Source organism: Micropterus salmoides, unplaced genomic scaffold, assembly GCF_014851395.1.
Source record: "Micropterus salmoides isolate LMB-PRFRI ecotype aquatic unplaced genomic scaffold, ASM1485139v1 Ms_hic_scaffold_9, whole genome shotgun sequence".
NCBI classification, from domain to species: domain Eukaryota; kingdom Metazoa; phylum Chordata; class Actinopteri; order Centrarchiformes; family Centrarchidae; genus Micropterus; species Micropterus salmoides.
Genome location: NW_024044681.1, coordinates 19534492 through 19557112, shown reverse-complemented (window position 1 = coordinate 19557112; position 22621 = coordinate 19534492). Strand labels below are relative to the sequence as shown.

At 40.5% G+C, this 22621-nt stretch overlaps 2 protein-coding genes across 3 annotated transcripts in view; both read left to right on the top strand.

Moving 5' to 3' along the window:
* LOC119895959 (actin-binding LIM protein 3-like) overlaps nt 1-1364 on the top strand; it is a 63970-nt gene extending 62606 nt beyond the window's left edge. Inside the window, exon 22 of one of the 2 annotated variants that reach the window (XM_038709393.1) lies at nt 277-1364. In XM_038709393.1, the coding sequence (XP_038565321.1) occupies nt 277-390 (114 nt within the window). In that variant the 3' untranslated portion in view covers nt 391-1364. The remainder of the gene's footprint in view (nt 1-276) is intronic. The other variant, XM_038709392.1, reaches the window with a different exon arrangement.
* Nucleotides 1365-4043: 2679 nt separating this feature from the next.
* Nucleotides 4044-21607, top strand: LOC119895689 (actin filament-associated protein 1-like 1). The gene is made up of 19 exons (XM_038708956.1): nt 4044-4214; nt 10792-10920; nt 11935-12015; nt 12431-12516; nt 12595-12712; nt 12845-12934; nt 13093-13304; nt 14192-14371; nt 14491-14583; nt 16613-16715; nt 17516-17668; nt 18447-18661; nt 18826-18971; nt 19096-19177; nt 19381-19489; nt 19675-19842; nt 19931-20097; nt 20527-20652; nt 20750-21607. Exons 1-19 carry the CDS (start codon nt 4130-4132, stop codon nt 20774-20776), a joined length of 2370 nt encoding a protein of 789 aa, XP_038564884.1. The 5' UTR covers nt 4044-4129; the 3' UTR covers nt 20777-21607.
* Nucleotides 21608-22621: the final 1014 nt, after the last annotated feature.

Sequence of the window (22621 nt, the reverse complement as noted above, 5' to 3'; positions counted from 1 at the left end):
GGGTTGTCTTTAAATTATTGACAATATGTTATGTTTCAGTCAATGCATTTCTATTTTTCTGTATCTTCATCATCATGGATCATGTGTAAATTTAGGCTATTATTGATGTATGTTTTGTGTATGAGGGTGATTCATCACTAATTCACTTTAATAAAGATACTGACACCCAGGGTTTTTTTTGTTTGTTTTTACATGAAGCTATTAGAAGCAAGTTTATAAGAAAGTAGTCATCATTGATTTTCCATCTCTAAGTTACTCTGTCTTCTCTCCTCCCAGCGACACCTCTCACCAGAGGAGTTCTACAGAGTCTTTGGCATGTCAATGTCTGCCTTTGATCATCTTGCTCAGTGGAAGAAGAACGAACTGAAGAAACAGGTCAGACTCTTCTGAGAAAATGAACCAGAGAAGACTACCCTAATGCAGGTCCCCTGCCTACAGTGTGCCTCTAGAAAGGCCTCCTGACCCCAGATTGACTCTGTGTCACAGTGGAAGAGGAACTGGCTGAAATGAATGGCAGTTGGTCTCCAGATTTTGAGTGCTTTTAAAAGGTGTGTAATTGACTTCTTAAGATATGAAGTCAGCCAACTGGCCAAAAGGTAAAGAAAACTGAAAGGAAAGCAGGAAGACTTTGAGAGGCTACAACAGACAGAAAGTAATGAGCAGAGGGAGGTGTTGGCTGCTTCTTCCTTTAATTCCAGCAGATGGCAGTGTGTTAACAGGGGCACCGGAGTGACAGTCCAATATATGTGCAGGCGGACCAGAAGCTGAAGTACTTGTTAACATACTAAGGGTCTGCCATTCTGAGTCAAATGTGCATTTATGCCGAAAGTGAGGGAGACAGCTTGGGAAGCAAATAGACTGCCTGGAAGACAGACTGGGATGTTGTTGAAAGCAAGAAGGACCCTGTTTAGTCACACAGACACTATCCTCTGCAACTCCTAAGCTGACAAGACTGGTGGACAAGAATAGTGTGATTATCAACGTTAGGGTTACTCAACATGATATACACAGTGTTTTTTTTAACATGCTAATGCTGAAAACCAAAGGTTTTCTTCTTTTTTTAATACTGGCATGTGTTTGATTTTGATGTCAGTTATTTTTCTGAAGCCATATCAGTGTTTAGAGTTCTTCTCTATGACATGAGCAGACTGTACAGTTCACTGAATGGTTTTTGAAATATGATGTGGTTTAATGTGAACAAACTTTGTAATGGCTCTGAGCTCAGATATGTTAGTGAAGTTTAGAAATCAGGTTTTAGTACTACACACAAGAAGAAGATTTACAGTATCTCACAAAAGTGAGTACACCCCTCACATTTATGTAAATATTTGATTACATCTTTTCATGTGACAACACTGAAGAAATGACACTTTGCTACAATGTAAAGTAGTGAGTGTACAGCTTGGATTACAGTGTAATTTGCTGTCCCCTCAAATTAACACAGCCATTAATGTCTAAAAAGCTGGCAACAAAAGGGAGTACACCCCTAAGTGAAAATGTCCAAAAAAAGTGTAAATATTTTGTGTGGCCACCATTATTTTCCAGCACTGCAAGAGACACTTGTCTTTGTACGCCTCACCTGGTTGCCGCCACACACGCTTGGCACCATCTATACCAAATAAGTTTGTCTTGGTCTCATCAGACCACAGGACATGGTTCCAGTAATCCATGTCCTTAGTCTGCTTGTCTTCAGCAAACTGTTTGCGGGCATTCTTGTGCATTATCTTTAGAAGAGGCTTCCTTCTGGGACGACAGTCATGCAGACCAATTTGATGCAGTCTGAGCACTGACAGTTTTTATTTACAAAAATGTGAGGGGTGTACTCACTTTTGTGAGAAAGTGTATGTGCTTCACTTGTTTTGTTTTTGTCAAGTCACTTGCAGCTGCGATCGTGACTCAGCTGCTGGATTACAAGTAAACCAGACTGATCATGTTTGTGTGTGTGTTTGTGTATGTGTGCGTGACCGATGGAGGATCCCTCTGAATATTGAGAAAAAACTATTCTGAAGTGAAGGAAGGAAATAGGAAGAGGTCAAAGAAGATGGAGAAAAGGAGGAAATAACAACTGAAGGAATGCGTGAAGAGATAAACAAAGATAGATGCGAAGGGAAAAGTACTCACAAAAAAAGTTTAATCAAGAGTTGACGCATGTCACAACAGTAAAGCCTTAGCATGTTAAGAATTTAAAATTTGTGTTTTGGATAAAACACGTGTGAGCGAAACTACACTGAAATGGATTTAATAGGAACAAAATGTGTTGGATAGCTTGTTGTAATTGAATGTAAAAGATGGATTAATGTTGCTCTTTACTGCAGGAACTGAAACGATGAGGTGTGTGTGTTTACAGCTTTTGATTTACTGGAGTAACATTATTTGCAAACCCACGTCTGAATAAATTATTCAAGCATCACTTTTATTATTTATTGTCCTCAATATTATTCATGAACCTTGAATGTACATGACGATGTTTGGGATGGTGAACAACCTTGCAGTTTTTTGTTCAGGGTTCAGCAGTTTCTTGATAGGATTCATGTTCTTCCAATGTTTAGAAATGTTGGACTTTTTAATTTAATTCTGAGCTATAATGTAATTTACAGCAATTAACTTGAAATTAATTAATGATTAATCTCATTATATTATTCACCTTTACACCAGCATGGAAAACTAAAGAATCTGAGAAGTTTTCTGAGGTATTTGGAGAATATCAAGTAGCCTAATGTAATGGTTCACTTGGCAGATAAATCAGCAATGCTATTGTACATGCATACCTGACAATATACAATAATAATATACTTTATGTACCACGTAGACCAACACTTCACAAACTTTTAGGCCCATTAAAGAGAGCAATGTCTATGTGACCCTTCCTCATTAATTGTGACAAGTTCAACCAAAAAATATCTTTTTTTGCTTTATTTTTAGAGGCATTAGGAGGCAAAATTATTTACTAATTATCTGGCAAATGGTAAAAATTGAAGAAATGTCTGAAAAAAGACACATTTGAATAGCTTAAGTATGTTCTTTCTGGTTCCTCTACCTTTAATCATTGTGTGTGGGTCCTTTCCATCCATTTACTGTATAAAGTCTGGTGTACCATAATGTCAGTAGGCACATTATGAGACCAACTGAGACCAAATAAGTTGATCACATCACTTGCTTTGTGTCTGTCAAATAATTGATTTTATAATAAATACTCCCGTTGGTTTATAAAGCACTGAACGGATTAGGACCAAAATACATTTCTGAATTTCTGCTATGTCATGACCTCTTAGGTCGTCTGGAACTGGTCTGCTTTCTGTCCCCAGAGTTACAATTAACATGAAGAAGCAGCAGTTTGTATGCACCACCTGGAACAAACTTCCAGAAAACTGCTGAAACTCTTGGTTCTTTTAAATTAAGGCTGAAGACTTTTTACTTTACCGCTGACATTTATGAAATCAAATGGAAGTATTTTGATTAATATCTTAAACTGCACTGGCGACCTGTCCAGGGTGTTCCCCGCCTTTCGCCCGATGTCAGCTGGGATTGACTCCAGCCCCCCGCGACCCTGTACGCAGGATAAGCGGTTGACGATGGATGGATCTTAAACTGCACATTAACTGGTTTTCATATTCTATTAAAAATTGTATTTAAATACCTTTTTTATTTCCCTGTGTTGCTTGTCTGTTTTATGTTAAGCACTTTGAATTGCCTTGTTGTTGAAATTTGCAATAAACCTTGTCTTATATCTCATATCTTTTGTATAGCCTAAATCTGTAAAGTAAGTAGGCCTAGTTGTCCGATAGTTGTCATGGAGTAAAAAGTAGGCTACAATATTTCCTTCTGAATCTTGGAGTGTGAGTATAAAGTAGCATGAAATGGAAATACTCAAGTGACTCCAATGTATTCTACCAACGACAGTTACACAATGAAAACACTATCACTATTCGGGGTGTTCATGTTTGTGTTATCGGCCTCTCAGGCTAGCACTAGGACCCGGCGGAGCCCTGGATGATCAACCAGCGGCTGCCTAGTCACACTATAAACTGTAGCCGCCACTCTGACTCACTTGGCCGCACGGAGGCTGACAGAGCTCTGCTGTGTGACTGGAGAACACGCCTCACGTTAGCCTACTAACCGTCGCTTTTCAATGAAACAAGGGATTATTGCTGGAAATACGCGGGGTGATCCAAACTTTAAAATATCAAACGACATGGAGTCCAGATTCCAAAGTGGTGAGTAACGGTCTCTCATTTAATTAACTACAGTAAACGTGTAATAACTTTGAGAAGAAGACACCATAAATAGGAAGGCATGAACGTACCAAAAAACTAATTTTAAGCTCACATCTAAGGAGATAAATGAGAAATTGTCAAATAGGCTATAGCTTACAATTCAGAACTGAAGAAGTCTCTCGGATGAGAGGCGAAACATCTTCAAGTGATCTTCAGCCCAAGTCCAGCTGCCCTTGATTTTAACCTTCCATGGACAACTATGACATGGATGACTGAGAATCTTCACAGACACACACAAATATTATCAATCACCACACGTGTCCTCTAAACTCAGAAGAGATGCAGTTAGACATCGTAGACAACAGAGATAACCTAAAACTTTTTATTATTGATGAATGATTCATTCATCAGGGAGGGTCATAACATAGACCTATTCACCTTAATAAAGATACTGGCATGCATGCTTTTCTCATCACTGTTGAAGCGTGACGATTTAAAAATCATAAACTTCACTCAGTTTAACTCAAAGATCAGAAAACAAATTTCAAGCACCTGGCGAAACGCTGGGAATGCTCTGAGCTACACAGAACAGGTTGGAGGGGTTATGTGACATCGCTCCTTACTGTGGATTGTTAATGGATGCCTTTGGCAAGTTTCGGGTCAACAGCCTTTACCCCCACCCATAAACCATTAACCGAGTGCGCCTCGCGCCTTGCTCTGGGAGAGTGATGTCATACACCTACATGCCGGCTGGTGCGCTGTGCGTGTGCATGGAGGAGGTGTCCTCACTCAGGTAGAGTGATGCAATCTGATACCAACAGAGAAGTGCCCCGTTGGAAGCAGCGCTGCTGGAAGTGAATCTGCAGCAGCAGCAGCTGAATGGCTGCTCTGTTCCAAAGCCTTCAGGCTACAGTGCTGCAAACAGGAAGCTGCTGCATTACGTGACACCAGGTGATGAAGCAGTGGGCTAAACTGAACGAGGATAACAAGAGGCTATGTTAAGGGAAACAATGACCATTATGGAGAAAAATTATTCATAGGAAAAGCATCCATTCAACCACCCCCCATCATGTTGCCTACAGGTATTTAATTGGTCTAACAGGCCCTTTATTCAGGCATGGTATAAAATTACACAAAAATTATGTCAGTTCCCATAAATAGAAGGACACTCTGAGGTAAAAGAAATAGCTCATCCTAATTTTAGAAGCCAAACTCAGTCAAAACTAACGACACTGTTCAAAGCCTGAGCACAAATGCAGCTTCAGATCTATTTTAATTAACAGTAGTGGGTCAACTCTTATACAGCAATCATACTTATTATGTGATGATGATGATGATGATGATACATATTAGTCACATCATCCTACAGTGTTTTTAACAGGCTTTTTTCACAGCAAAACATTTTGAATGGTCATAATAGGAGATGTTACTAATAACACTAATGATGTCCCAGTAAGACGTGACAATGAGCCTGCATGCACAATACCAGGACCCGGAAACCATCAATAATCAGCCATCATTAAATGTATTATTTACAGATGTGCTTTTCCTACAGTTTTCCATGAAAAAAGGCCAATGAAACACTTGGACTCCAGCAGTTTATACAGTAGGCTATAACCAAAGTGTTTTGTGGCCAAACAGTTGTGCAGCTGTGGACTCTTGAAGAAAATATTCTCACTGTGGAAAGAAACAGTAGTAATTATTATGGTGTTCTGGGCCAATATTGCAACTGGGAGAAATTTGTAGAAACTGAAGCTGTAAAACAGTTTTCGATAAGGCAGAGTACAGAGGCAACATTTTCAAACAATCGTCTGTGTAATTTTGAATAATAATTATCCTCTCTTATACTATACCACAAAGGAAGATACAAAACGGTTTCCAATTTTATACAACAGTTTTGACAATACTATAGTATAGTAATAATTAATTGCATATGTACACCCACATACTGAAACACCAGTTCTCTGTCACTAGCCTTGACCTCGACCACGGCTCCCTTACATTTCCTTTTGCCTTTTCCTCCCCCTCACCCAGTGATCCTCCACTCACCCCCATCTTTCCATTCTCTTTCAGAGTCAGAAAGTCCAGACCACTTCTTGATTTAACTTTCAGTGGTATTTCAAAGAGCAGAGGAAAAACTTTGCTTCAGTAAACCGCTTTTCACTGTTTTGGTTTCTGACATACAGTTAAACTTTCTGCAACAAAGAAATCCAAAGAGGCAGGTCCATACATGTGTGTACAAGTGGAAACTAAGCTGATAAAGTTCTTCTACCAAACAGGAGAAAAGACTTGATCATGTTTTTACTGATGTTTTTACAGAGCCAGAAAGAGCCAAGCTAGCTGTTTCCCTGTTTCAAGTCTTAAATGCTAAACAAAGTTAGCTTCTGGCTCCAGCGTCATATTTACCGTACAGGCATGAGAGTGGTATCTTTTCATCTAACTCTTGACAGGAAATCAAATAACCGTATTTTCCAAATTTTGAACTAGTCCTTTAAATGTCCAAATGCTGTATAGAGCTACAGAGTTGTTTATTTGTAGGCCTGCCGGTTTCCATGACATTGAGCCACTTGATTTCAAATTTAAAAGTTTGATATTTTGGGAAATATGCACATTCACTTTCATGCAGAGAGTTAAAGATTGAAACCACTCTCATGTCTGCATACTAAAATTGAAGCTACCGCCAGCAGCCAGTTTGCTCATCTTAGCACAGAGACTGGAAATGGGAAAACAGCTAGCCTGACTCTGTAATTAAACTATTTGTCATTTTAACAGTTTTTTGGTATGGATTAATCAAACAAGAGACAATGTATTTACTAGAGGGGGATTTTGGTACTTTTTGGACAGAGCTAGGTTAGCTGTTCCCCCATTTTTCCATTGTCTTTGTGCTTAGCTAAGTTAGCCAGCTACTGGCTGTAGTTACATATTTAGCTTACAGACATGAGAGTGGTATCGATGGTATCGATCATCTAACTCTTCCCAAAATGTCAAACTTATCATTGAACTAGAAGAAAGGGGACAAAATATTCTTTGATGCACAAATTAATCAATGCATGTGGCTTTCCCATGGTCACTGTAGTGTCTGAATGTCTCCTTACCTGGGGCCTATAATACGAAACAAGTTCATCATACCCAGGATATATTTTAAGCATCACTAACCTTAACAATCATGATCAGGCTAAGCGTTCACATGATGCTGGATAACAACTCGGTAAGCAGCCCCAAATCCAGCTCAGTAGTATAGACCCATAGCACAACGGTCTGGGTTTTAAATTAAAATATAGTAAAAGGACCATAAGGACTTTGGCCACAGTCATGCTCCTTTGTTTCCTGTGTCTTCTCACTTTTTATTATCTGAGGAAAGTGATAAGATACTAAAAGAATGTGAAAAATAGAATTCCATGACTGTTTTCCCCCAGATGTTTCTTTTTAAAGATCTTGCCAGCTTGGTGTCTGACTGAACACTACCCCCCTTGCTAACGAGCAGTGACACATCTACTGTTGTCATGAAAATATAAATTATGGGATGTTCAATCTCTGAAGTAGACTTTTGTCTCAGAGGGAGCTGCTGGGGCCGCCAAGACTTGAACTCTGACCTCCGTCTGAAGAGGATGGGTGTCTGGAGGAAGGACGGAGGGAGGCTGACGGGGGAAAGGAGTTAAAAGGACAAGTATCAGAGAGGGAGGATGGACAGAGAGAAAGAAATGAGTGGACGGGAGAATGTGGGATCTGGAGGGACCTCGGTGTCTGGGAGTGTGGGGGAGGCAGGATGAGGACGCCTGCTGTAGTGTGAAATAACAGCTTCATTTGGAGGCGTAAAATTCTCGAAAAAGGCATAAAAAGTGAATGTTTGTGTCACATAAGTATATCTTGAATGTTCCTATTACAGATAATCATGTGCCTCAGGCAACATAATTAAAGTAAACAACAAGCAAGTCAATTTATATATCTCTCCCTAGTCCAGAAGTGTAGGGAAAGAAAAGAAAAAGAAAGGATGGTTAAGATGGGAGAGGCATGTCTGGGAGGAGGTTAGGTTGGATTGGTGTGATTAATGGGTTAGTCCTGTAATGGATGGGATTAAAAGCCTCAGGTTAGGGCGAGAAACGTATCTTTTCTCTGTCACCCTGCCACCCATAAGCATTATGTGGTGAGATAAACAGCAGCAGTGAGTTGTTTTGTTCTGAGCTGCAACCAAACACGGCAAATCAGTTCAAATTAGAGTTGCATGGCTCAGGTCTCATGACTGACCTTTTTCAGTGGAAACACACAAACATTTATGTAAAAGCACACACACAAACACAATTTTGAAAGTACTCTCGTTCTGTACGATGGTGTCTCTGTTTTAAGAGACAAATTAATAGCGTGTGTGTGTCCCTGTCAGTTAAGTTTGTGTCCATCGTCGAAAATATTTAAAAAGGAAATCTGTGGCGTGTGTGCACATGTGTGTGCGTGCATGTGTGGAATGGGGGTGGGTTACAAAGATCCCTCTGTGGGTGAGACTGACCACAAGCCTCCAGAACAGCTGATTCTCAGCCTCTGAACCCTCCGGTCCCTCCAGAGAGGGAGAGTGAGAGAGAGAAGGGGAGAGAGCGAGAGAGATGTACTCAGACTTGGATAAGAGAGAGAGAGAGCAAATGAGCAAATGAATGGATGGACTGTATAAAATTAGACCAAAGGCCCAGTCTGAAACTCCATCAGCCCACTTGTTTACACTGAGATTGATCACATTGAATCTTGTGGGTGTTTTTTTTGCCTTAGAAAAGTGAAGTACAATAGATCTTTCATTTGAATACGATCAGCCAAGAAACTTCTTAACTTAATCTTCAGTAGATGGTGGAAAACAAATCTGGAAGCAAACGTGATCCGAGGTGGAAGGAGAGTTAAGGATGACAAAGGATGTTGGGACAGAATGAGAAAACAGCAGGATGGAGACAAATGGAAAAAAGAGAGAGGGGAAAGTGGGAGGACGGGCGGGAGCGAGAGGAGGTGAGGCTAGCAGTAGGATGGAGGAGAGAGTCAAGATCAGGAAGGAGTGGAGAGACGCTTCTGTCGACAGCTAAGACAGGAAACCACAGCTGCTGGCCGACAAATACTACACACACACGCAGCTGTTGGAGACATATCCTTTAACCTCGAATGTCCATGGATCGAGCCGATGCAGCTGTGTTGCACCACGCCCCTCTTAGACTATGTGTGTTAGTTCCTGTTTTGTTTTTTGTTGGAGTTTCTGACATTGTATTGTTTGCTCTGGTCTTGCGGAGCATTGTGGTTGTCTAATTTTGGCCCTTGTGGAGACAATAGAGTATTGTCAGACGGGGGGCCGGCGGAAGAGACTATGGGAGAGTGAGGGCCTTTCTCTCACTGTCCCCTCTGTGTGTGAAAAAACAAGGGACTGATCTTATTTTAACTTAACCCATGTACCTGTTCTCTCACAAGATTTGCAGCTTTTTCATCTATTAATCATGTTCTAGCATCTATATTTACCTGCTACTTGAAACTTTATAAAGATTTATAAATTAGGTAGATTGCTTTCTTAGTGGACAGCACAGTGACTCAAAAAACCCCACAGTTTTATTTTAAGTCCAAGTCCCAACATCCCTACTGAAGTTTCCTTGAGCTTTTGTGCGAAATGACATTGTACATTTTAGAACATTAATACCAAAAATGATTAAATGTCTCCCCAAATTATTTTTCTTGGCAGAGTGGAAAAAACAGCATGGGAGGCAATGTGGGACAATGAAACTTTCCACTGAAACGAGATTATTTTAGGGTTAGCTGCTTAAACTCAGAAATAATGCTTCTTCAGATCAATAGTGGCCAACATCCAGTATTTAATTAAAGGTCAGCCGATTACACTACTACAGACCCAAACTGATATCATGTTAAACGTCCGCCTCTCAGACATTTCTCATGAATGAATGATCAGCTGAATCAACTTACTCAGTGCTAAAGGCAGTTTGGTAACCATACCCGAATCTACCTCGAGTGGAATTACACATTTTCTTCTTTACTTTGGCTCTGTTTCCTTTAGGGAAGGAAGCTTTCTGCCCCCTCCTCCTCACCTCCTTTTCTCTCTGACTCTCTTTCTCCCGCTACCTCCTCTCTTTGTCGGCAGGATGTGTGAGAGTGCGGCAGAGCTTTTGGAACAAGGTCAAGGTCAACAAAACACACATGCACACACACATACACACGCAGGATGTCAGCACTGAACATGACAATAATTTGTTTTTTCAAAGAAAGCTTGAAATGTCCAAACCGAATAAAGGACTTGATCTGTGGGGTGCTGGAAGAATGGGAACAGACAGAAAACTCAGGCGAACCTAATGAATAGCGCGATGTGTTAGGATGTTAAATATCTCCTCCCTGTCAGCTGTTGCAACAGGCAGTAAGCTGAGTCCCCTTGTGAATTGCCAGTTTTGCCTGTATGGTCTTGCATGTATGTGTTGAATTGATATTTGATGCACAAGCATTTTGCCCACGTTAGGAGTCTGCAGCGTGGGTTTTTTCCGTTATGACAGGATGGTGATTGACAGCAAACCCAAATGATATGTTCTTATGTTTTTTTTTCTGTGATTTTCAGTGGTCATGGAGCGACTTGTGAATGAGCTAGGCTCTCTGCTGAAGATGCTGGACCACGAGAAGGTCAGTCCTGCCACTGCTGACAAGATGGCCTCCGTACGCAACATCCTGGACTCGCTGCAACTGTCAGGTATAGAATTAGGGGGCAGTGTACATAACCTCTCTGGTCTATACTTCTTACCTTGTTTATATCTTAGGTGTAGTGATGTGACAAACCCCTTTAAAATTTATGAACTGACTGCAAACACAGTAGTAATATTTATATATTATAATAGTATATTTATTTTATTTTTGATGCATAGTACCAATATAATTGCTACACTCCTAATGACTTTTTTGTCTAATGGAATAATGCATGCTTGTGGTTTTTCAGCTGCATCCTGCCTCACATTAATTCAGTTCAACACGGCAGTTCAACCGAAGCATTTTGGAGTTAAGCAATTTGTTCAAGGTCACTACAACATTGTTTATTTAGACAGGGACATTTCTTTCTTACCTGCCTTTATGCAACGGGGCAACCATCCTGTTATGAGCCAACACCGCATGCGATACAGTACTGTAATTGTAGTTAGAAGAAATATGCAACACAATGCAGCCTCCATGAGATCAAATCTTATGGAGCTCCTACACAATTGTAGATCCTTGTTTATCTGAGAATACAGGCTGTCGGAGAGGATAAAAGGATTGAGGTAAGAAGATAATGACATGTAAAGTTTAAAGAGGATGATGAGAGGAGGTCAAACAAAGGGGAAAAGCAAAACACAGATAGTATCACGTCCTCACAATTGTTTGAATGGACCCTGGCTGCCATGCCTATACTTAGTCCTCAGGGCTTTTTTTTTTTTATAGCCAAATACTTTGGGGATTTATTTCTCACAGTGATTCTAAAACACTTCCAGATAGTCTGGGAGGTTTGACAAACTCTAAGACGTCATTTATCACCGATCTGCACTCCCTTGCTGTCTAACTTATGTCTCCACACCATTTATTTGTCTAAAATCTGTATTGATACTCACTGAGCACTCACTTGCCTATTTGCCTGTGTCTCTGTACACTCTGGTAATTCTGACTGTCCTGACATAGACCACAATCCCAACCCTAAACTTTGATCCTATTTCTAACCCCTAATTTATCTTTTCCACAGTCAATGGGTCAGACGTCTACATGAACAGCTGTCTCTATGGCAATGGCACCAGTTTTGTAGAGTCTCTGTTTGAGGATTTTGGTGAGTACATATATAAAAGGTATTATACAGCTGTATTGTACCAATATAATAATAATGTTGATTTATATAGCGCCTTTCACAAACCCAAGGACACTTAACAAATGAGGCCGGGGGGGGGGGGCCCTCAGTGAAGAGGTGTGTTTTAAGCTAGTTTTGGAAGGTTATTAGAGAGGAGGCAGAGCGGATGGCAAGAGGAAGCTTGTTCCAGAGTGATGGTGCACTGACACAGAAGGCTCTGTCACCAAATGTCTGGAGCCTGGAATTAGGGACAGTGAGTAGGTCCTTGTCATCCCCTGAGTGTAGGGGATGGAGTAGATCTGTGAGGTACTGAGGTGCAAGTCCATGGAGAGATTTGAATATATTATATTTATATTTATATTTATTATATAACATTAATCCTCTGTTGCTCCACCAGACTGTGATTTGCACATGCTCAGTACATCTCCAATGGAGCAGAAAGAGCACAAAGAGGAAGAGGAGAAGAGTCATCCTCATAAATCTGTAAGTCGTCTGCAGTATCTACCTGTCAGTCTGTTTCTTATGCTCATAGCTAATATTTTGGTTTTACTTTCACCTCAGACACCGACTGACACGCCCCCTCCTTTGCCAACTACCCCGCTTCCTGATGACTACTATGAAGAGGCTGTTCCTCTAGATCCTGGATCCACCCCTCAGTACTTTACCACCAATATTAACAGTTCTGTACACACACAAACTCAAAAACGCAGATTTGCACACTCATAAATAATTTTAACCAACTAGAGAATTTGAATTTCCTTTCTCGTGTGTCTTTTTATCTCATCTCGACTCTTCTGCTCCGCTCCTGTAGCTTCCAGGAACTCTGTGGAGGACGCCTACTATGAAGATGCAGACAATAACTACCCCACCACCAGGATTAATGGTCCTCCCAAAAACTCCTGTGAGTTTGCCCTCTCATGCACTCAAGCTAGCAATTCAAATTTACAAATGTAAACAGACAGACAACTGTGTGCTCAAACCGTGAAGTACACAGAATGCATGAATGATCAGCACTAGGAATTGTTTTAATTAATCAGTTATGTTATTTTTGGTGCTTAGACAATGACTCCGATGCTCTGAGCAGCTCCTATGAGTCTTACGAAGAAGAGGAAGAAGAGGCCAAGGGACAGGACCGGCCTCAGAGATGGACTGCTGAGGAGAACCCAGAAGGACCAGTTAGAGACTGCCGCATCTGTGCCTTCCTGCTGCGAAAGAAACGCTTTGGCCAATGGACTAAACAGCTAATTGTTGTCCGAGACAATAAACTGCAGGTAAATAGAGCTGCTTATGGGTGTAAATTTAAAGGACCTAATGTATATGTGGTGTTATAGAGGAATTCATCTTTGTATGCACACTCTGCAACAGGTGCTGGACAAAACAGTGCACCAATGTTTTTTTATTTACTGTGCCTGTAGAACATTTAAATCAGTCTTTGTCAGGCACAAACAAACAACACTAAAAACATTAGATTATATAGATATATAAAAATATACATATATATATTATGCAACATTTGACCGAACAGTGTGTTTCACATTGGCTGTAACCCCAGGCTACCATATGTGTGCCATCAGAAAACAATGATGTGATCATCTATCACAGGTGTCAACAACTGGAACACAAAACACAATATGATACATAGTCAGACAAAACCCCCAACGGATAAACAAAAGAAACATTTTTTAATAAATAAATTCATAAAATTAAAAAAAATTTTGTCACTTATTGTAGATTATTTTGAAATACAGTATCTTATTGATCGAAATATTAGACAGCAACAGTAAATATTAAAGAACATTTAGGTGAATCAGACCTCAGAGTTAGATTTAAGAGTTCTATAGCATGATAAATTATCAGTGATCATCCTATAGAATTATACACAGCAATGTCCCATCTCATTCTTTTTCAAATGCATTGTAAGCTTTAGTTACAGAACTACGCTTACAGAGGACATACAAGACAAGGTACAATTGTTATAACTGCTCCCTCGAAGGTATGCTAGTAGCTATAATTGTATACCTTACATTTTGTTTCTGGTAAAAAAATGGTTTTCTGCTGGAATGATAAAACAACGTACATTTCAGTACCAAAATTAAATGCCATCAAATAGCTTCAAATGATACTTCAAAGTCTGTCTCTATATATCTCTCTTTTACAGTGCTTTAAGAGCATCAAAGAGAGCACTCCCCACACAGAGCTCCCGCTGAATCTGTGCAACGTCATCTATGTCCCAAAGGAAGGCCGGAAAAAGAGACATGAGTTGCGCTTCTCGTTGCCTGGAGGCGAAGCTCTAGTCCTGGCTGTTCAGAGTAAAGAGCAGGCCCAGCGATGGCTAAAGGTACTTTTATTCACTATATCAGAGGGCTGGTGCTGAGACAGACGAGTGGGGGAAGACACAGGGGAACACAGGGAACACAGGGTTATGTGGAAGTAAAGGTTTTATTGTTCTGGTACCAGGTGGTGCAAGATGTTGGCAGCCAAAGTAGCAACACTGAAGGACTGGATGGATCTACTTCTCCCATTATACAGAGGAAGTTGGAGATTGACAAGGTGTGTATATATGTGTGTGTGCATGTTTCTTTCAGCGTCAGCGTGTTTATCTACAGTATTTTCTGTATGTCATAAGATTTATAATTAAGGGTACGAGCCCAAATGGGGCTGGGAACCCGCAAATGCAAGGCATCGCGGTTCCCAGACGCAAAAATCTGCTTCTCCACTTCTACCTCTAGGGGGCGCTATAAGCAAGGTCAACTTGTTTGGGCTTGGAACTCCCGCTCAAGAATGTGGATAGTAAAAAACCTTATATCCATATATTGGTGCAACTCGCCCCTTGGTGGCGCTATTTAATTCGAAAAAATTGTTCCTCTATAACCAAGTCACATTGACATGAAACCAGAGCCTAATTGTTCAGCATGGTCCCCTTACTACAGGCACCAAAGTTCACCCAAATATGCCAAAATATAATATAATTAAAGTTGCGAAAATAAATCCCATTGACTTACATGCATTTTATATCTCCATAACCACAAGTCCGATGGATACCAAATTTGGGCCTATTGTTGGGCCTATTTTTCAGGAGGGGCTTATTGTTAAAGTTGGGCCTATTTTAAAATTTGGTGCAATTTGGCCTAAAGGTGCCGCTATAATGGAAGCTCAAATACCCCATTCATTTCAATGGGATTTTGAACCAAAGGATATTTATCCTCATAACTCAAACGTGTTTGGGGGATTCTGCTGATTCGGATGGTATAAGACATGCCTCTGTGCGATGACGTTTTCATTTCACTGAATTGCAAAAACTGAAAAACCTATTTTAATTAACTCCTCCGAAGCCCCAAGTCCGATCAGCACAAAGCTTGGCACAGACCATCTCTGGACCAAGATGAATAAAGTTTGTAGAGGGAATTTTGATCAGACAAAAAATGTCCCAATTACAAGCTAAGAAATTTTTGCTAAAACACTAAAAACAGGAATTATAACATCTCTCAGGCTTGGAAAGGCCGATCAACACAAAACTTGAGGACCTTATGTGGCATGCCCCCCTGAGGGCCTGTGCAAAATTTGGTACAGTTAGCCCCTAGTTGGCGCTATTCAAAAAAACTGGGGCCCTGATCACACCCGAAAATTTTGGTGCAATTCGGCCTAAAGGTGCCTATCCGACAAAAAATGTTCCAGTTACAAGCTAACAAATGTTTACGCAAACGCTAAAAACAGGATGTCATCTCAGATCTTACGTTTGCAATGGCCGATCTACACCAAACTCGGGGACCTTATCTGTCACGCACGTGTTAAATTGGCTTCTAGGTGGTGCTATTAACTGGAAATTAAATAACACTCCCATAGACATACATTCACTTAAGATCTCCGTAACCGTAAGCCCCTTTCATTTATAACTCTGGTCATTTATTCTCCACTGGCCCCTGAGCCACGGCAGGGCCCGTGGACAATAAATCGTGGTGGGCCCGGATTGACTCGCGTGCCCTCCGCGGAGCGAGGGGGGCTGCTTGCAGTTCTAGTTATTTCTTGATTTTGCTGTCCAAATGAAGTCTCCCTGTGCCAGTTTAATCTTTGGGTCTCACTATGTCTGGGTTTTACTTTACTGTAGTATCTATTTCTTCATTGAATTTTGAATCTATACTCTAGGTTTTACATTTCAGTGTCTCTCGCTGACATCACCTCTTTCAGCCTGCACATGACACAACTTTTCCTTTGGTTTCTAGTGAAAAGCAGTGAGTGAGGTGACATTATTGCGGTTGCTGAGCTGGCAAGTTTTCAAAGAGCTTCATACCCTCAAAAAAAGGTTTTGGCACACAGCTGCCAAAGACTCAAATGCATGATGACATGGCAGTTACGCCCCAGAATAGTTTTACAAGTACATAAAGTCAATAAACCATATGTCAAGAAAACTTATGTCATTTTAGTTGACATGGCTTTGCTCAGTTAAAGGACAGAAGGATTTGTTAAATAAGATAAATATATATATGTATATATATATATAGATAGATAGATAGATAGATAGATACATACATACATACATACATACATACATACATACAGGTTTCTACTTCTTCTTTGCCAGGTGCTGCAGTGTGACCGGCAGGCATCAGACTCAGACAGCGGGCCAACAGCAGACAGCCAGTCCACTGCACAGGGACTAGGACGGGACACCACTGACTCATTGAGTAGGTTTACCTTCATAAGCTGGCAATTAAGTGTATTTTACAATTGCAAACACTAATTAGTTTAATTGTGATACATATTTAAAGGTTTGTCCATGGTATCTCTAGAGTTAGCATAGAGGAGGATAAGATTGAAATGAATAAATTAGACCTCAGCCACGTTCTTGTAATGTGGAAATGTAAACAAAGTTTTTTACCAAGTGGAACCCAAACACACACCTCCTACTATGCCACTGCTCTGCTACCTACCCACACAAGCTAACTGTTAAGTCCATTAAATGATGGACAGGGTTAGCTAGCTCTTCAAATCACATTTGGCAGGATACATTTATTTAACCACTATAGTTAACTGCTGACATCAGTATTAGTGGCCCAGACCCTAAAAATTTCACTGACAGAGTGGCTCTGAACCTAAAGAGACAAGAGAGAGGGAGAAACAGGAAGTGAGGCGTGCACAGATATGACATCCTTCCTGTCCTTTTCCTGCAATTGTCTCCCACTGACATCATAGGAAGTAGGGTGCAGCACCTGGTACATGCAGTATGAACACGCAAACACACACGCAGTATGAACACGCAAACACAAAAAGTACAATGAGTCCTGACTTGGTAGAGGTTGAGTTTTTACAAGAATGTAATTAAGTTATTGGCGTGAACACGACAAGATACTAAAGTGATGAGGCAGCATTATCTTTTTTTATTGGTTGTCCATCAAGTAAGATCCCACTCCCGGATCCTATAAATCAAGTGCTTCTCGACTCTACGACTACATTGTCAATCTGATCAGGGTATGTTTGATTTCAGACAGGGGGAAGCGTGGCGCGTTCTCAGAGCTGACGGGGTCAATGAGCCGAGCCGCAGGAAAGAAAATCAATCGGATCATTACTTTCTCCAAACGGAAACCTCCTTTACCCGGAGAGCCTCCTTCTTCTGGTCACCTTGACAACCCACTCTGTGGTGAGGACACAAACTGAAGCTATTTGGTTGATTGACTGGCTGGTTGGTTGTTTTGTGCTTTTTCAAATGACTGATTGATTATTAGACAATTTGCCAAAGTATTTGCAGTTTTATATTTATGTTTAAAAAGAAACAAGGTGTGAAACATGTTTTGGTGCCTATGATATACAATTTAATACAGTGAGAAAAGCCACTGTAGGCAAACACTTTTAATCATTGTGCTGTAAAATTATTGCCAGTTTCATAATTCATAATGGTATACTGTTGAATTGGTCAAATATATATAACCTTTGTTTACACTCTAATAAAAACTCTGAGAAACGGGAGCCCTCTTTCACAAGCGTGCCAAGTTTACATCATGAAAGTATATATAAGTATATATGTATAAATGTTTTTGTTGCCAATCTTCAAAAAATAAAAGAATGAAAGAGTCAGACAGTTTGTTAACACTTCTACCATACTGGAACATAACACGTTATACAGCATATGTGTTTTCAAACTCTTACTATATTTCAAATTCTAGTTGAGATCCCAAAGTTTCCAAATGCTCGGTGTTCGGGATTTGATTATATCACTTGGTCTGACAATAACTGAAGTACATTTTCAGGTGCCAGCAGATATATATATATATATATATATAAGTGAATACATAGACTGAAAAGTTTAACCGACATTCCTGACCCAGTGACTTGAATGTAATCTAACTCCAGACACTAAACATGTCTGCTGTCTTTTTATCTTTCCATCATTTTCACATTCCTTCCCTTTCCCTCCGCAGGCTACCTCAGTGTGTGTCTGAGCGGCTCCTGGAAGGAGCGTTGGTGCGTGGTGCGAGATGGAAGCTTGTACCTGCAGAAGGACCCTGGGGACCAGCGGCCACCGGTCATTGTGGTGCCGCTCAAAGGTGCAGAGGTGGTGCCAGGTGGCCTTGGCCCCAAACATCCCTTCTCCTTCTGCATCCTGCAGGCAGGCAACGAACTAGCATCGTTAGAGGTACTTTATTGTGGTATCAAAAGAAGATATAGATTGGTTTGCTTTTCATGACTCTTTTTATATCACTGTGGACGGAGATGAGACATAGAGTTAACTTGTGCACAGGGACGACACACCTACATTTTTCTGGAAACCAAATAACTTTGTTTGTGCGTGTCCATCAGACCAGCTGCTCAGAGGATCTCGGCCGCTGGTTGGGTGTGTTGTTTGCAGAGACCGGCAGCGCCGCTCTCCCTGAAGAGCTGCACTACGACTACATCGACGTGGATACACTCACTGACATACGGCACGCTGCCAGAAACTCCTTCCTGTGAGTCACTTCCTACAGTATATGTGTGTGTTTCTACATGCAGTTATTTAGAGTTTTCTGTCTCATATTGTGTCTTTTATCCTGAAATGCATCTGTCTGTGCCTCTCTGTTTTTTTCCTGTCAGATGGGCCACTACCACTGCTGCTTCCTCCAGCAGTGCCTCAACAGACTCCCGCACATATGATGAGGTCTATGAAAGTGTTGCGGTGAGGAAGCATCATGTGAACTATTATTTTGCTATTGCACATTTGAATTTGTGGATAGACTATGTTCAGGATTACACATCGCTTAATCTCTCCTTATGTTTTTTTATGCTACAGTTTGAGTTAAAAATATATATAGATCCATAAAAACAAAACGGGCTCTAGAAATTTTGTACATTTTGAAAATGTACTTAATTCACCTGCAGGAGGAGGATGTTGAGAGCAGAACTGGACAGGTGAGACGTCATGCCTCCTTCTCCAGCAGGGATTCTGAAAAAACTGAACAACAGGCCGTCATAAAGAGACATGCATCCAGTGAGTCTCCTTCCATTTTGTAATTGATTAGACAGGCTAAATTATATCATAGAAAATGTGGTGGAAAATTGCTAGACATGTTACATCTGGCTTCTCCTGATCAGGATTGTAGTAAAAACTAAAAGTAAACAAACATCTGCACCAGTATTGCTCTCTTTGTTAATATCTGCCATGTATTCTGTCAGATGTAAATCAGTATGCAAGGTATGGGAAGACGCGTGCAGAGGAGGACGCCAGGCGGTACCTGACACAGAAAGAGGAGCTGGAGAAGCAAAAGGAAGAGCTCAGAAATGCACTGATTTCCCTCCGCAGGGAGAAGAAGGAGGTGAAGGAGGAGATGAAGAGCGTTACAGGTCAGTGAGAAATCACACACGCAGCACTGTTTAGACTTCAGCTTTGTAGCAGTACTAACTATGTGTGTGTATGTGTGTGTCCATGAAGGTCATGGTGTGGAACAGCGGTTAGCCAAGCTGGAGACACTGTGTAAACAGAAAGAGGAGGAGAGGGTGGAGCTGGAGCTCAGACTAACGGAGGTCAAAGAAAACCTACAGAAATCATTGGCTAGTGGAGCACTGGGTCCGCCCACTGACACCAAGATCAGCGTCAAGGTAGGCCACTAACTGCAGAGACACTCTCCTGTATAATTCATAAAACTATAAACTGTGAACCACTAAGAGAAATCCACGAGTTTAAGAAACCTATTCTGTCATTTGTGCAGCTCCGGGCCCTTAGACAAACAATTACTGGACATCTTAATAAATGTATGAATTTATCTTACTGTTCTTGGTAGATGTCAGATTCTGAAAATGCTATTATGTGGCAAACCTGTGTCCCATCACAAGTTGTGGATTTACAGAGTTACATGCTGGACTGTTTCTTGCCCGCAGACAGTGACCTCCTGGAGTCTCCTCTGGTTGCCTGTCCTGCAGAATGTCTCTGTTCGTGGCTAAGAAATTGTGGAAGAAAGCATAAACTTAAACTATTCTTTTAAATGAGTGAAATCTGACATTTTTGTATGTTGGTCTGTGTGTTTATAGGCACAAGGCAGTAAGGTTGAAAAGGTTTACAATGAGACTGTGCCGGTCAACTCAGCATCTGAGCTTCGTAAACGCCCTCCGTCTCTTTACTCCTCCTCCAAGGGGAACGTCATGCAGAAGGCAAAGGTGTGTGCAAGACTGCTGCTTTTGTGTGTGTGTGTGTGTGTGTGTGTGACAAAGACAGAAATGTTTTACTCACTCTGTGCTGTCTCACGGTTTCCAGGAGTGGGAGTCAAAGAAGGCGACCTAGACTGAACATAAACAGGTCGACAGATGGATCCATGGAGAGAGAAAAAACTGAACTGTGACAGGAATAAGTGTGTAAAAGATTGAACCAGATGAAGAGCAAGATAACTGACACTGAGAAGATGAATAAGAAGAAGGGGTAGGAGAAAGGGGATGAGACTCTGATACAATCTTCCCTCCTCTTACCTATAAAGAAAAAGAGGAATGTTTGCAAGTCCAGTCAGCATGGTGCTGTCTCAACTACAGTTAATATGACTGATGTACCAGTACAGTAGTAATGTGGATTACTATGAACATGAAATATATGTTTTTGTGGGTTTGCATGTGTGTTTACATTTGCACAGGGCTGCAGAAATGTAAAATGTGATTATTTCATGGAAATGCATAGCAAAGGGAGCGTGTGGTTCATCAACACTGTGAGTTCAGAGTTTCAGGCAACACTTCCTACCTACACCCACTGGTTTTATTCCTTTTTAACAGGATACTTTTCAATGTAAAATGAAAAACTAAAGTAAAGAAATTATTCTTGTTACATTAAGTTATCTTTATTAGTGAGAGAAGTATTCCACATCTTGTGAGGTGTATTTAAACCATTAGGAAAGCATATTGAGTATGACACTGTTCCTAAAACCAATGAGTAAATGTTTATTATTGCAATGTGAAACTATTGGTTTTTAACCATTATATGTGTATTGTTTTCATATTTGCCTTTTGCACTTTATCTTCTTGTATTTGTCTTAGCACCCCACAATCATCTGAGTCTGCTTTCCCTGTTCACCACAGAGATATGAACAAACACACACGTGTTGGAGTTAAATATTACTTTATCAGGAAACTTTGTGTACTGGACTGTTTTTTTGTGTTGTTGTTGTTGTTGTTCTTTAAATGTTTACATTTCTTAAATTCCCTACACTGGAGCATTTTTGTCTCTGTCTAGAAGTACCAGGAGAAGTTAAATGTAAGAAACTTACAGCAGAATCACCACTCTGCCATCTAGTGGCGAAATTAAATTATAGCACTTCTTTGAACATTGTGGAGTTGGTTAGGATACAACATGCTTGACCAGTTCAAACTAACTGCGGCAGCAGCTCTTCCATTTTCTTTCTGTGAATTGAATTGTGGAAGAAAAAACACACCAAAATCAATTGGTTTTTCAGTGTGCATACTGACTTTTTTTTAGTATACTATGTCACTTTTGAAATATGAACATATTACACACTCAAAACCTACTTAGGTCGTCTGAAATAACGGGAGAAAGGTTCTGCTGTATTGCTCTGTATGGATTGAAACAGAATCATACTTGATAAATGACAAAGGTCAGTTCACCCCAAAGAAAAAGAAAAAGAAAAAGAAAATGTTTTCTCACTCCCCTAGTGGTACATGGGCAAGATAGTTTCATTTTATTTCCCCAGGATTTGAGAGGAGGATCTCCTTCAATAAGGGTGAATGAATCTTGCGTTAGAAAAAGTTACATTTAAAAAAAATCAGCAACAACCTCTTTGTTAAGAATTAGTGTCTCACAGAAGTAACTCACAGAAGTCACCTTAAGCACATTTTCATAGGGACAATTTTTTCACTCAACAAATGAAATTCCAATCACCCCCACTGTAGTGAGGAGGTGGCAGAAATCTCTGAGGCAGATATTACAAAACCTGAGCAAATTAAACCAAAACTATCTGCATGTCACTAGAGGTAACTTTGACACTTTAAACCACAGCAGTGCATCAACACTTACTACTATATATACGCTATACTATGTATACTGTACATGTATACCCTATACTGTTAATTTAATCTCTAACATTGTAAACAAGACTCAAAGCATTTTAATATGACATCAACCCGGGTG